This window comes from Egretta garzetta, unplaced genomic scaffold (genome assembly GCF_000687185.1).
Source record: "Egretta garzetta isolate BGI_Z169 unplaced genomic scaffold, ASM68718v1 scaffold154, whole genome shotgun sequence".
Taxonomy (NCBI): domain Eukaryota; kingdom Metazoa; phylum Chordata; class Aves; order Pelecaniformes; family Ardeidae; genus Egretta; species Egretta garzetta.
The window spans coordinates 6,676,645-6,691,130 of record NW_009259600.1 but is presented as its reverse complement, the minus strand read 5'-3'; the positions used below and the strand labels follow the sequence as shown (position 1 = coordinate 6,691,130).

The following is a 14,486-nucleotide window of genomic DNA, read 5'->3' as shown; positions in this document are numbered from 1 at the left end:
AGAAAGGATCGAGAGCAGCCCTGCTGAGAGGCACTTGAGAGTACTGATGGATGAAAAGCTGGACATGAGCTGACAATGTGCGCTGGTAGCCCAGAAGGCCAACTGTACTCTGGGCTGCATCGGGAGAAGTGTGGCCAGCAGGTCGAGGGAGGGGATTCTGCCCCTCTACTCTGCTCTGGTGAGACCTCACCTGGAGTACTGCGTCCAGCTCTGGAGCCCTCAGCACAAGAAGGACATGGAAGTGTTGGAGCGGGTCCAGAGGAGGGCCACAAAAATGATCCGGGGGCTGGAGCACCTCTCCTATGAGGCCAGGCTGAGGGAGTTGGGCTTGTTCAGCCTGGAGAAGAGAAGGCTGCGGGGAGACCTGATTGCGGCCTTTCAGTACCTAAAGGGGGCCTATAGGAAAGATGGGGAAAATCTTTTTAGTAGGGCCAGCAGTGACAAGACAAGGGGTAATGGTTTTAAACTAAACCAGGGTAGGTTTAGACTAGATATAAGGAAGAAGTTCTTTACAATGAGGGTGGTGAAACACTGGAACAGGTTGCCCAGAGAGGTAGTGGAGGCCCCATCCCTGGAAGCATTCAAGGCCAGGTTGGACGGGGCTCTGAGCAACCTGATCTAGTTAGTGGTGTCCCTGCTCCTGCAGGGGGGTTGGACTAGATGACCTCTAGGGGTCCCTTCCAACCCAAAACATTCTATGATTCTATGAAAATAAAATACACTTTTAGTTCAGTAATTTGTTTGCTTACCATACTCTATCTCATTTTATACAACGAAAGGCAATCAATGTAGTTTCTCTTTTAGTTACCACTGTTGGAAGTGATTAATCATCTTCTTTTCAACAGGAAATATGTGTACTATATGTGTCATAGAAAACTGGTTTTATACAAATCTGAACTTTGAGTTGAGAAATGTAAAATTCCATCAAGACCAAGACCAATGTTCCCAAAAGATTCCCTCAATTAATCCAGTCTTTGAGGAAATTGCTGTACAGGCTACATAGTTGGTTCATGACAGACATAACTGAGACTATTCTACTTATGAATACAGCACTTTAGGCCGTAGTTACAACACCCTACAAAACATATACAATCCAAAATTTGGCTTTTAACACATACACACAGAGAAAATAAAATCCCATTCAAGCGTTTTGCTCTGAGACACCAACTTCTCTTATATTCCTTCTAATAAGAGATGTAGCCATAAAATATCAAAATTTCAAAATAATTTAACCTTGTTTCACTGGGGTTACCCTTTGGATCTCTCTAGAATTTGTTAAAATGGAAGTGTCTATTTTTGATGAACGCTATTTAATTATCTCAAGGGCAATCATAAGTTTATTTGCACTGAATCAACTTACTTTTTTTTATCTATAGAGAAATACAAATTCAAGAATATAATGCCATAGTTTAACCCTACAAAATTATAAAGGATATTAAGAGAACTCAGAACATGATGAGACCCTGTCCTAAAACTCTACTTTTACAGCCCTATAACCTCATGCCACATATGGCATCTTGCCAAAATTTGTCTTCCTGCCAAAGGAGGGACAGTCTTTATCTTGGTCATTAAAATAAACAACAACAAAAAAACCCCCAGCGTTTTGGTTCTAATGAGATTTTAATAGGTTTTAATAGGTCTATTTCTTGGTTGACCTAGCATAGCTTTCCAATAGTTTTCCAATGCTTTCCTACAACTTTTATCTCTGCAGGCATTACTGCACTGGTCACTCTCAAGTCATGCTGTTACATGATTTTTGTCATCTGTTTTAATAGATGCCACCTATTGTGATCATATACCCAAAGATATTATGGGACTCAGTCTCTGAGAGTGTGCTGGATTCTGTACATGTGACTGAATGTACACATGGGAAATGTTTTAGTAGGTATGGTTCATGGTGTGGTTCAGATTCTAAGAAAACATAAATTAAACTGCTTAGGCTTTTGGATGTAATCAGCCTACAAACACAAAAGGTCTTGGCTAACTGAAGAAAAGACAAAATATTTTCCCAGCTAAATGAGAAAAGTCAGCTAAAAAAGGGAATTCAAGACACCCAGGTATCCACTTGCCAGAGACAGTGCATGTAAGTTGAAAGGGAGATCTGAGGTCATGTAATCAGAAGAGGGCAAAGACTTTGCTCATTTATGCAATATAACTGAGAGTTGCGGGTCTGCAGATGTATGGAAGCCTGATCATTGGTTCCCTTAGGATTGTCCAGTAGGAAAAAGATCGCATTCCAGATATGAATAGCTAAGCAAACATTGTTAAGATGCTGCTTGGGATTTGCATTTTGTATTTTATCTTCCTCTGTAAAGAAAGCCAGCTTTTCCACTAGGGAGAATGCCTGTGGAATCAGGACCTGAAGGTTATAACATAAACTTTCTAACCCACCAAATGTTAGCTTCTAGGAATGATTGCTTGACTCAAGTGTAGGGAGTATTCCTCTAGCTATTTTTTGCAGCACTGAAAAGGTACAGGAACCAGAATTAAAATAAAGTCTGATTTACCTTGCCACTCTACTCTATAGTACTTGTCTTTTACTAAAGTCTTATCTTAAGTAAAAGTTACCTTAAGTAAAATTTCTTTTGTGTCATCCAACCCTTAGCTTGATTCCAAGGTTGAAGAAATTGCAGGAATTTCCAGTCTCTTTTTTTTTTAACTGCTTTGAAATAAATAACATTGGTTCACGAAATACCGATCCTGTATATTTTCACGCTTAAAATTTTCATTAAATCAAATAAAAGGAAATAAATATCACAGCCATGATACACATTGTTAAAAGGAGCATGAAATTAAAAAATAAATTCAACTCATCTTCAAGCCGCAAACCTGACAAGTCGTCTCATCTATTTTTATTCATGTTCTCTGTATCCCCATGGTCCTCACACTGGCATTTTTTCTGCTCTTTCTTTTCCCATAACAGTAGTGATCCACAGAGAACCACTAAAGACCTTTTCACATAATGGATATGAGAACACAGTTGGCTTATCTTGCTGTGATAATGTGAAAATATCAGCTCCTAGTGCCTATGTTAATGAGCTCAGAACTTTTCAATTTTTTTAATTATTATTTTACTCTCATAAATTACCCTTGACAGGCTTGGTCAGCAGAGTTACCAGATTAGCAATTTGCTAGGCATTTAAGACTGTATATGTCTGAGGAAAAAAAAAAAGCATTGCTTATTTAGGTTTTTGTCATATTTCATGTGTGTTCAATTCTCTCTCTGGAGGCCTTCCAACACAGAATATATACTAGCCATAGCTGAATGAAATCAAAATATCATTGTTAAGTAATACTTTTATTATTATTATTATTATTATTATTATTACTCCTTTTACTACCACCTATGACAACAAATCAACATGCCTTTTACCTGCAAAAACCCAAACTGTTCTTACCCAAATATGCTAAAATAATTTGCTTTGAAATAAATAACATTGGTTCACGAAATACCGATCCTGTATATTTTCACGCTTAAAATTTTCATTAAATCAAATAAAAGGAAATAAATATCACAGCCATGATACACATTGTTAAAAGGAGCATGAAATTAAAAAATAAATTCAACTCATCTTCAAGCCGCAAACCTGACAAGTCGTCTCATCTATTTTTATTCATGTTCTCTGTATCCCCATGGTCCTCACACTGGCATTTTTTCTGCTCTTTCTTTTCCCATAACAGTAGTGATCCACAGAGAACCACTAAAGACCTTTTCACATAATGGATATGAGAACACAGTTGGCTTATCTTGCTGTGATAATGTGAAAATATCAGCTCCTAGTGCCTATGTTAATGAGCTCAGAACTTTTCAATTTTTTTAATTATTATTTTACTCTCATAAATTACCCTTGACAGGCTTGGTCAGCAGAGTTACCAGATTAGCAATTTGCTAGGCATTTAAGACTGTATATGTCTGAGGAAAAAAAAAAAGCATTGCTTATTTAGGTTTTTGTCATATTTCATGTGTGTTCAATTCTCTCTCTGGAGGCCTTCCAACACAGAATATATACTAGCCATAGCTGAATGAAATCAAAATATCATTGTTAAGTAATACTTTTATTATTATTATTATTATTACTCCTTTTACTACCACCTATGACAACAAATCAACATGCCTTTTACCTGCAAAAACCCAAACTGTTCTTACCCAAATATGCTAAAATAATTACAGATCAGAATAAAAAATACTTTGTTGTAAGTATTTTTAGTATCAATTTCTTAATATTATGCCAAATAACAAGAAATAACATAACATTAATTTGAAAAGACAGTAAAACCAGACCTTTTAAGGCATTTATTGTAAGTGTGATTCACAGTCCTGAAAGCAGTTATGATGACCTACTTTCAGAAAAACTTCTGGCATAGATTTACTTATAAAATATGAATGAAGAAACCACTGAAATGCAATTATGCTTTAGAAAACACTTGAAAAAAGGTTCAGTGACACTGATAGGCGTTTCTTCACTGATTTCTATATGAGCACACAGTTTATAAAAGCCTACTTGCTATAAATATGATCACAACTTTCTATAGAAGTGGTATTGTTAGCGCGTATCGGCATGCTATTTCAAACCTGATATGTAAAGAGATACTTAGCTGATCAACTGAATGATGTAATTTCTTCAGAAACTACCTAGGAACCCTTTACACTTTGATCAGTTTCTATGCGGTACCAGTGCCTTGCCACCTGAGTATCCCCTGCCTCTCATTTCCAGAAAACTCTACTTGCAGGACATCTGCAGCACATTAGCATTTTGATCCCAGCCCTTGTATCAATGCTTGTACCAATACACAATTCCTTGTGCAGGCACTTACCATCAGAAAACAGGAACATGATGAGATAAACCAGGGAAATTTATAATTTCATTAAATACATTAACTGCAAGCTTTAAACCTCTGGCATTCATGCATTAACACTGGTGTCCAATATTTTCTTTAAGATGTGCCGATGGATGCTTAAGACATGCAAGACACTTCTTTGTGGTGTGACCTCACCCTCACCCCAAGGTGATGACCTCGTATCACTGGAGACACAGCACCATACACATGCTTCATGAGGGGCTGACATGGGCCCACAGGCTTGCTCACCGCATGACCAGCATGCTTGCATGGCCCAACTATTTCAATGACGCACATGCCGGTCCTGTTAGGTGCAGCCACATGTGGCCCCCAGACAAGCCCCCTCAGAAGTGCTGTTAAATAGGGCAGCAGGAGCTGGTGTGCGGTATTTGCTGCACAAAACAACCCCTATTCAACCGATATATGAGGGGCGTTTCCCAAAGGCGGCAGGAGGAGGTGCACTGGCCACTCTCATCTGGGCCAGGCGCAGGCCAGCGCTGGGCACAGACCTCTCCCAGGGAGCAGCCGAGGGAGAAGGGGTGTCAGCCAGAGTCACGCAGGCTCCCCTGGTTTGTGCTGCACCTCTGACAGCACTGAAATACAGCTCCTTATTCAACAGTTTTTCAGAACAGCCCATTCACAGCCAACGGGTCAAGAGACCTTGAGTACTTTTGAAAGAGTTGCATTTTACCTTTGTCCCTGACTTAAGCATCTAATCAGTTGTTGGGCAACTGATTGGATATAACAGAGAGAAAACCTTCAGATTAAAAGTCCCAAATAACTAAGACAGCATGGTATTTAAATCAAGTCTAGGCAAGCCACACAACACACATTCTCTCTAGTGCCAAGACAAACTTGAACAGCATACAAAGAGCTGACATGCTTCATTTAATATCTCTTACAGTAAGAGACCAAATTAGATCAGAACTAGTAATGTAGAGCATTATATTTGACTTGATATCCAAATACATCAATACAGTTACATACCCATGTACTATCACATGAGTAAAATTTAGATTTCTAGGTGAGCAAGTGGCTAAGTTTTTTTCCTGCCCAACCAGACACTTCCCAGAGATGACTGCATCTTTTGCCTCACATTCATTTGAACTCAGAGAAAATAGCAACGTATATGAAACTGCCATTTCCATAATCTGCAAGTGAGTTGGTAAAACAGGAGATTGCTGTGAAGACCTGCCTACTGATGGAGTCATCAGTGTCTGCATGATATTCAGAATTTTCACTAGATACATTCTTTCCTCTCTTCTTCTTCATTCTCTCTTGTGTCATATCACATTAAGTCGCACACTCAAGCTCCTTGCTCTCTGTCTGTGTTTCTCCTCCTTCTGCACTGTTACCCCTCTTGCTTACCCTTCCTTTCCCCTCTTTTTTTTACTTTTACTCTTTCCAGGTACTTTGAACCCCCTTCCTACAAAAGTTTACTTACAAAATTTACCACAATTTCTGACATTGCAAAGAATCAATTTGCTCCATTAACTTGTACATTAAAACTCTTATCACTTTGGTTTCATGATATAAACTGCAAACTTTCCAGAGAACTGAAAAATCTCTTGTCAATGTTTGGTGGTTAGCACAATGGAGACCTTCAGACGGGACTACACACGGCTGAACACTATAAACTTATGTTGGACCATATGACAACATTATGTGAGCTTTGCTTAAATACTGAACATGCAATATATCTTACGTAAATACCTTGAAATATAAAAATATAAATATGTGCATAAGTATATAAAATGCTTAAACACTCTTACAGATGTAAGTCATTTAAATACAAGTAATCTTTTTCTATGTAAAATACATGTGTCCTATACAGCTTCCTTAATTGACAATGAGAGCTTTTCAGAGTGCATTATATGGATTTTCCCTGAAATAGGAGGAATAGATAAAAATGCATAAAATTTTAAATGCTTTAGGCATCAAGGCAGAACTCTCCATTTTTCCTAGGTAGGATATTTCTTTACGAAATTTTAACTGAGATAAACAGAAAGGAGGAAAATTTATACTTATAGTGAATACACTTGCAGGCTGAAAAGAAATGAATTAAAAAGCATTAAAACAGTTGTATTAAAGTAATAAAATATAACATCAATTCATTCAGGAAAATTCTTGGGTTTTTTTTTTTTTCATGATAGGGTTGCATGTTCAAATGTGGAGAAAAACACCCATATGGAAATATGCAAACACTATTTGTGAAAAAAGCAAAGGAATTTTGCAACATTTCAGTGACCCTTCACAAACTCGCAGTAAGGATTCCCCCCAAACAGAAGTACAGCAGCTCATGGTAGCTCCTGAGAAGCAAGGAATTAGTGCATTAAGCAGGTTCCAGAAAGCAGAAAATAAAAGCCTCAGCCCAACCTGAAAAGGATCTTTGCCTAAAAAAAAATAGTTTAGTAAATGTCCAGAGAAAAAAGATGTTTGACCATTTTCTTCATTCCAAGGGAAACTGTTGATTAAGGAACTTCAACAGGATATCCAAATGATTAAACCATAATACATACACATTATGTACATTTAAATGATAATTTGAGAGGTGAAAAAAAATCCAGTTCCTACCAGTTTGGCTGAGTTGTGATGTGCTACGACTTTTTCGCGAGAGACCCACGATGGCGACCATCTTTGCACCGATGCTGGAGCGTCTCTTTTTGCCACCACCACCAACAGTGCCCACTGCCGTGTCCGACTGGCTGCCATCGTTCTTCTCCAGTGTGTACATGTCCCCACTGATGCTGGTGCTCTTAGTCATGTTCTTTCCTGAGGTGCCCATCTGTCTGCTTTGCATTTTGGATGTAAAGACACTGTCAGCCAGTGGATGGATAAACAGCGCAGACAAAGAGTAAAAAAGGGAAGACAGAAAAGGACAGGTTTCAGATGGAAGGTTTCGGGAGACTGGAGGGTAAAAGCAGCTAATTCACACAGGTAGGGTTTGGTTTCTGAGAGGTAAAAAGGAGCAATTTTCATTCTAGGTTCTTGTTTGATCTCCTGTAAACATACTTGACTCATCAAAATTTTGTTTTAAATAAAAAGCTCTTATTTACTGATTGTCTTAAAACACATTACAGCAAAAGCATGTAAAAGAATTAATACATCAGTATACCTTATATACATTTTTTGCTAGGGAAATTTAAGTTCTGCAGTCAGTGCTCTGCCCCTCTTCTTTTCACATACGTACACACAAATAATCTACATTCCTTCGGGAAACAGATACTTGATTCATTACTGAGTGGAATGAAAGGGTATGAGTCTGAAGCCTAGCTCTGGTTTCTAAACATCCAGACATTTCAACGATGTTTTCAGTAATCTGATTTAGCTCAGTCATCCTATGATTTTGATGAAATTACATAGTAATGAACAGCCGTAGGTTTTTTGCTCCCTCTCTTCAGCAACAAATGCATGTATTATATTTCATACAGCAATTGGCTGCTATATAACTTAGGTCATTGTTACTGATAAATAGAATTTAATTCCAATATAGCTTTTGTACTCATTTGTAGACTGTTTCTACACAGTCTACATGGCTGCATCTAAATTCTCTGCTGCAGCATTTCACAACCTGCCCCAGGGGGGCCTGGTGTCCCAGTGGTCCAGGCTAAGGGACCTTTCCTTTGCACACTAATGACAATCTACAGTGATGACAGCAGTACCCATCCAAATTCCGCCCTGACAACTAACTGGTAGGGGTCTGGACAAACATACAGACCTGAAAACTCTGGAGCACATATAGGCCTGAGAATACATAGAGAATATTTCTATTTCAGTGAAGTTCTTGCACAGAACTTAGATCTTTATTATTCTGCTCAGTACAGTGCATCACACTTAAAAGTCCCCACTAGAAACAGTCTTAGACAATCCACAAAATACTGCAATATTTCTGAAAAACAGGGTAAATTATTTATGTTTTAAATCACCAGTATATAAAGACTAGCAAAGAATATTTTTGCTTTTTAAACAGATTTTCAAAAACATGCAAAGGCTATTCCTAGAGCTTTACTGCTCAGCAAATGGCTCTTGAGTAAACTTTGGTGGGTATAGCCCCTCTCCTTTCTGCTCACCTATAATGGCCTGAATGTATTGCAAAAAAGGAAGGTTGCATTGCTTTTTATGAAGTTTTTATAATACATGTTCTGTCACACAAAAGTTATCTATGAGTTAATGCAGTGCCCTCAAAAGCAAAGGGGTCACTGGATCTCTTCCCACTCACTCGAGGGAAAATGGGATGAGGCATAAGACTTGGAACAATGCTGCAACTATTTAAGATATTTGAGAGGTACCCATAAAGTGCTTTGCTCTTTAGTTGACAGCTGCATGTGGATGAAGGCACAAAACGCTTGGAGTTAAGCCACAACACAGAGGAAAGCGTAAGAGCTATTTTACAGAAGAAATGGGCCTCTGCCATTAAGTAAAAAAGAAATATTGGGTGTGCTTCTAAAGGAAGTTATAAGGGAAAATACAAATGAGAGTTTGGATGAAGAGATGGAGAGGCACAAAACAAAGTGGAGAGAAAGCCGTAGTGGCCTTGCCTAGACAGGCAATAACAAAAGACTGAAACACAGTGATAGCCTGAAATTTTTTTCATATATTTTTTTTAACTCTCTCTGTTGTTTTATGTTAGTAGGCACTGACTCACATCGGTACATTTGACACTAAGCAAAGTGTGGGATACGATGTGGGTAAAGACGAAGGCAGGGAAGAAAAAAAAATGGATCTGTATTTCTGGGGCTTTTTAGCACTATGATAACTTACTTATCTGGTGATAATATCACATGCTGTATTTCTTTCAAACACCTCTAAGGTTTGTTTTACAGAAAGGAGATGCCACAGAAACTAGTTCTCAACTTTAACACTATCTTGCATGTAAGAAATGCTAGAGAGATCCAGGAAGAACAGCATTGGGAAGAGCTAGTATCTTCAACTTAATCTTATGTAAAATTCTTCTAGGAATCAGAAAATTAGACCCCCTTATCCAGTAATGCTGTTTTTAACCCTCGTTTTTAAAGGAATTATGATTAAAGTGTCTGTGTTGTCTTTCCACTCTCTCTCTTTTCAGTATTTTTAAAAATCAGTTCAAATTTTACACAGGAGCAGAAAACTAGAGCTATTTAGTTTCTAAAACTGTTTTGAAAACAGATCCCTGGAGAGAGATCTTATGAATGCCCCTTTGAGGAAAGACTGTAGTATAAGTCATTACTGAATCTCTGTTATTTCACATGGGAGCTCATTTGCACAGCACAGACTGATGGGGGAAGTAAAGTTTTTACTGTTTGCAGAACAACCTATTCCAATGATCCATTTTTCAAGAATGATATCCAGAAAATCAGTGGGTTCCCGTCGTATTTACTAATAGAAAATAATAATTATGGCATTGCTTTACAAATGATATTAACATTTTAGGAAAAGTCTTGTGTCATAGCAGTGAAAACAGAAATGTGCTGTTTTCTCATAAAGCTTACACTGAGGAGAAAATTCCCATTTCCTGAGTTGAATGTGCATTTGAGGTGCTTCATGTGTCATTTCCCAAGATGTATAATTCTACTTAAGTGCAATGGATTACAATAATTACCCTTATTAAAGAAATCAATGTGCTTTAAAAGGTTGGCATGCAAACAAAGTTGCTGTAATTTCACTAGGCAGGTAACTATGAAAGCACGATGCATTACAAAAATTTGCTCCTCTGCTGCTGCCTAAAGGCTCTGTATCACAAAATGAAGCTTTGCTATTACACCTGCCAGCAATGAGGTAGAATTCATTCAACCACGTTCTTTTGCCTGACTGAGAAAAGTAGGAAAGCTAATTCAAGTAAGGAAAAAGGGATTTAGGTTTAGATTTGTGTGGCTATACTACATAGTATTATTACAAATGACTTATACTGAAAGTTCATTCACAAAACTATTTTTTTTCCAGTACAGTTCTAAAAACATTTGCTTTAATTAAGGGTTTTTTGGGGGGGGGTTGCCCTCTGTAAAAGCAGCAGAGAAGACATCTTTGTTATGCTCCCAACTAGCAAACAGCTCCTTGAGAAATCCGTCACAGCCTTGTTTTTCTTCAATTCCTCTCTCACCAAAAAAGATTTGAGAAATAAGTACTAGGAGAGTTCTGAGTGGCTCATAGTGCCTCATAGTAAATCTGCACTGGCCATGAGCAAGCCAAGCCCTTCATCAGCACTCTGAACCCTTTCTGGCTATCCAAACCCTAACTCACAGTTATTCTTCGTAGATGCTTGGCATCCTGACCTGTGAAGCTATCTTTCTAACCAGGCTGTCTTCTGATAGTGCCAGAAATGGATTATTCCCAGAAAAATAGGGTGTTGTATGTCAGGTTTAGTTTCATTCTGAGGTAACAGAAATAGAAGATGGAGAGAGTAAATGAAAAGTAAATCCTAGAACCTTTTCTCTTAACAGGAAACAGAAATTACTTATACATGAAGTTTTCTTTACATGTACATATACACAAACATAATCACACACACACACACATCCAGTTAAATATGTACAACAATATTTTAAAACTGACATTAAATAAAAGTAATTTATGATATTATATGAGTCCAGGAATAGATATGTACTGAAAACGGGGTTCTCAAGGTGCCTTTTAAGACATTCATCTTAAAAATATGCTCTGTAAAGAGAATATGCAGCCAGATGGAGGGAAAAAACCCTCCAAATTAAAGAATTAACTATGCTAGTCCCAATCACATGTGCATAATGCTGTGATAATCACCCTTAGTAGAATCAAAACCAGAACAAAATCACCACACAACTCCAGCTGCATGGCAGCCCACAGCCTACAGCAACGGCAGGGTGAAGGTGACAGCCAGGCCACTGACTTTGGCTTATGGGGACCAACTGGTCAACAAGAACAGGGCGATGGGCAACGCTCGCATGGGAACATTCCTTCCTCCATTGCCCCTAAATTCAGGAAACTACCTGAGGACACCGAGAACAGCAGACTGGTCTCTCTCTGTGTAAAAGTAGGCTAGAAACTCTAGTCAGGTGCTTCCAGTGTCAGAATTTTCCAGTGAACAGAGAAAAAGGAAAGATTACTCTGCCTTCAGCTGCAATCACTGTGTCTTCTACTTTTTCTCAGTTGTGAGAAATATCTTTATATACCCTTCCTAAAATACAATATTCCTCTGTAATCTCATCACAAACAAGCAGAGGGACTATTCAAGCAAGTTAAATGACTCATAACAGCTAAGTGTAAAACCAACCCTGAAATCTGATCATCAATTAAAACAGACTGCTTAAAGCAAACTCAAAACAGGTTTTAAGCATATTTATATTTTCCCAAATGATTATTATTCCAGATGGGCAGGATCAAGCTGGACATGTCTGTTTTGTATGTATTTTACAGTACATTTTCTTAACTTAAACTGTTTGTGGCCCCCTACACTATGGATAAATTTTAGAGGAATACATTCTCAAAGTTAAAGCAGAAAGTTCTTCAAAACAAACAAGAGAAACATAAGACATTAGAAAAGGAATTTGAATAAGATGTCTATAAATATTTGTACTTTAAAGCCAATGGTGGAGTACAACAACCCTAAGAACTAGATGTTATTATTAAAAATATATCATACTAGCCAGCTGAGGGGAGTCAGACTGACAGATACCTATGACAGGAAATTTAATATGGTCCTTATTGTCACTGAAGACCACTGAGCCACACCTATAGTAGTTAATAAAATGGCGCTGTTCTCTGACCTTGACAGCCTGCATACACACAGCTAGCTTACAGCCTCCCCCAAACATGGTTTTCTCAGGTGTGCTGCCTAGAGGAAACAGACCCTCACCCATGATTTCTCCTGAATTGTGCCTGGGCTAAATCAGGGGCACCTTATTGGTGTGTCCACCATGCAGCTATGCCAAGGAGGACACAAACTGTTTAAACAATATGGATGATCAACACTATGTCCTGGCCCTGTCTAGCTTACTGGTATAGACATAGTCTTAAATTCCTTGATGATACTACAAATCTCAGACCGTTTTCAAATTCTGATATTCAACAGGCCAATTCTAGCTCATAAGCTTTTTCTGAATGCTTTTAAATTAAATGAGTGAGCAAGTACAAAACTGCTATTCATTCATAGCCTTCTGGAAATGCAATGCTACGTTTCTGGATTTCTTAGAGGCATTAATCTTTAAGATCTCTTTGCAGAGACCTACTTGTTTTCAAAAGAGGAAGTGCAATTATTCTCTGGAATCAAATTTGCCGTCAAGGTTTTCAGACTCCTACTACAGCAGGTAATCACAAACTACCTTGTTTTTCTCCCCAGTTTGTCAATATCTGTGCTGAATTACAGAAAGATTAGAAAACATTGGCAGAGAAACTCTCCCAAAATACAATGCCTAAGACTGGCTATTTGGAAAATGATCCCTTCTGGAGTTGATGCATAGCCAAAGGGGAATACCGTAAAGTGCTTAAGGAAACGCTTATAGAAGGGAGGCAGAAAAGTAGGTCTCATAAGTAGATCTTTGCTTTAGTCTTGGTATCTCCTGCTTTAGACAGACCATTTTCTCAGTATCTGACCAAGAAGGAAAGAAACTGTTTGTGAGGTTTGGGTTAAGAGAGGGAAGATTTCACGGTGCAAAAAGATCCTGCTCTAAAGGCAGAGAAACTGATTTGAAACCACTTTATATACAACAGCATAGCTGGTAACTCTTGCACCAGGTGAGATGGACTGTCATGTGGGCAAATGCTCCAGATCCTAGATAAACAGGTTCCAGGAAAAAAAAAAAAACAAACCCAACTTTGTTTAGTCAACATTTTTGGGCGTTAGGAAGTAAAAAACAAGTCAGAAACTTCATCCAACCTCTCCCAATTTCTGACTGACTTCTTAGTGCTTAAAAGGTGTTTATTGATCTTACAAGAAAATACTTATTTTAGAACTAATTGATAATATTGTTGGCTGCTGTTATATTTTCCATGAAGCAGTTGCAGACACACTGAACCCTTCTTGTTTCATATGTACAAAATGGAAAGTCTCATCCTGTCTCCATAGTTAAAAACCTGCAGTCTTTGGCTGCAGCTTTTGAACCAGTTGCAGAGTTGGACAGCATCTCACTAGCTGGTCAGATTCTTGCCTACGGAAACAGAAACTTTTTATAGAAACAGGCTGATTAGTATGGTAAGTGCCAAATTTCATCAGGAACCTTTTGTTTAGACCAGAAAAAGAAAAGAAAACAAAACGTAAACTAAAAAAAACCCTCTGACACCTGGGAGTCCTTATGCTTTATCATGCCTGTTGAGATTTACAATATGTGGCAAACCAACCAGAATAGGATGGAGGAACTAAAGACAATGACTCCCCTGAAAGCTGTTTCTGCTATAAAAAGCAATTATGAAGTCCCACAGCTTTAGGAACCTCATTAAGATTTTTGCAGGCATCCTATGCTGCTGTATAGGGCAGTACTGCCCGTTCTTTCTATACATTAAGCAATCCAACAGGCAGCAACAAGAAAGGATAAACTAGGAAAATACACGGACTTAGTCTTTCTCCATGGACAAGAAATACAAACAACAGGCCCACCCCCAAATCTAAGGACACCATGGTCATTCAAAAAACACAGATAATTTTCCTCTCCTTGCTTTATCCAAACAATAATTAGACTCCTGTAAGGTGAACATCTCTC

General features: G+C 38.2%; 1 protein-coding gene across 15 annotated transcripts in view; it reads right to left on the bottom strand.

The window, feature by feature from the left end:
- RIMS2 (regulating synaptic membrane exocytosis 2) overlaps positions 1 to 14,486 on the bottom strand; it is a 345,182-nt gene that overhangs the window by 52,794 nt on the left and 277,902 nt on the right. For 5 of the 15 annotated variants that reach the window (XM_009638379.2, XM_035893819.1, XM_035893821.1 and 2 more), the window contains one exon: positions 7,414 to 7,655. The exons of the other annotated variants lie outside the window; for them this stretch is intronic. In XM_009638379.2, coding sequence (XP_009636674.1) covers positions 7,414 to 7,655 — 242 coding nt within the window. The remainder of the gene's footprint in view (positions 1 to 7,413; positions 7,656 to 14,486) is intronic. 15 annotated transcript variants of the gene reach the window in all.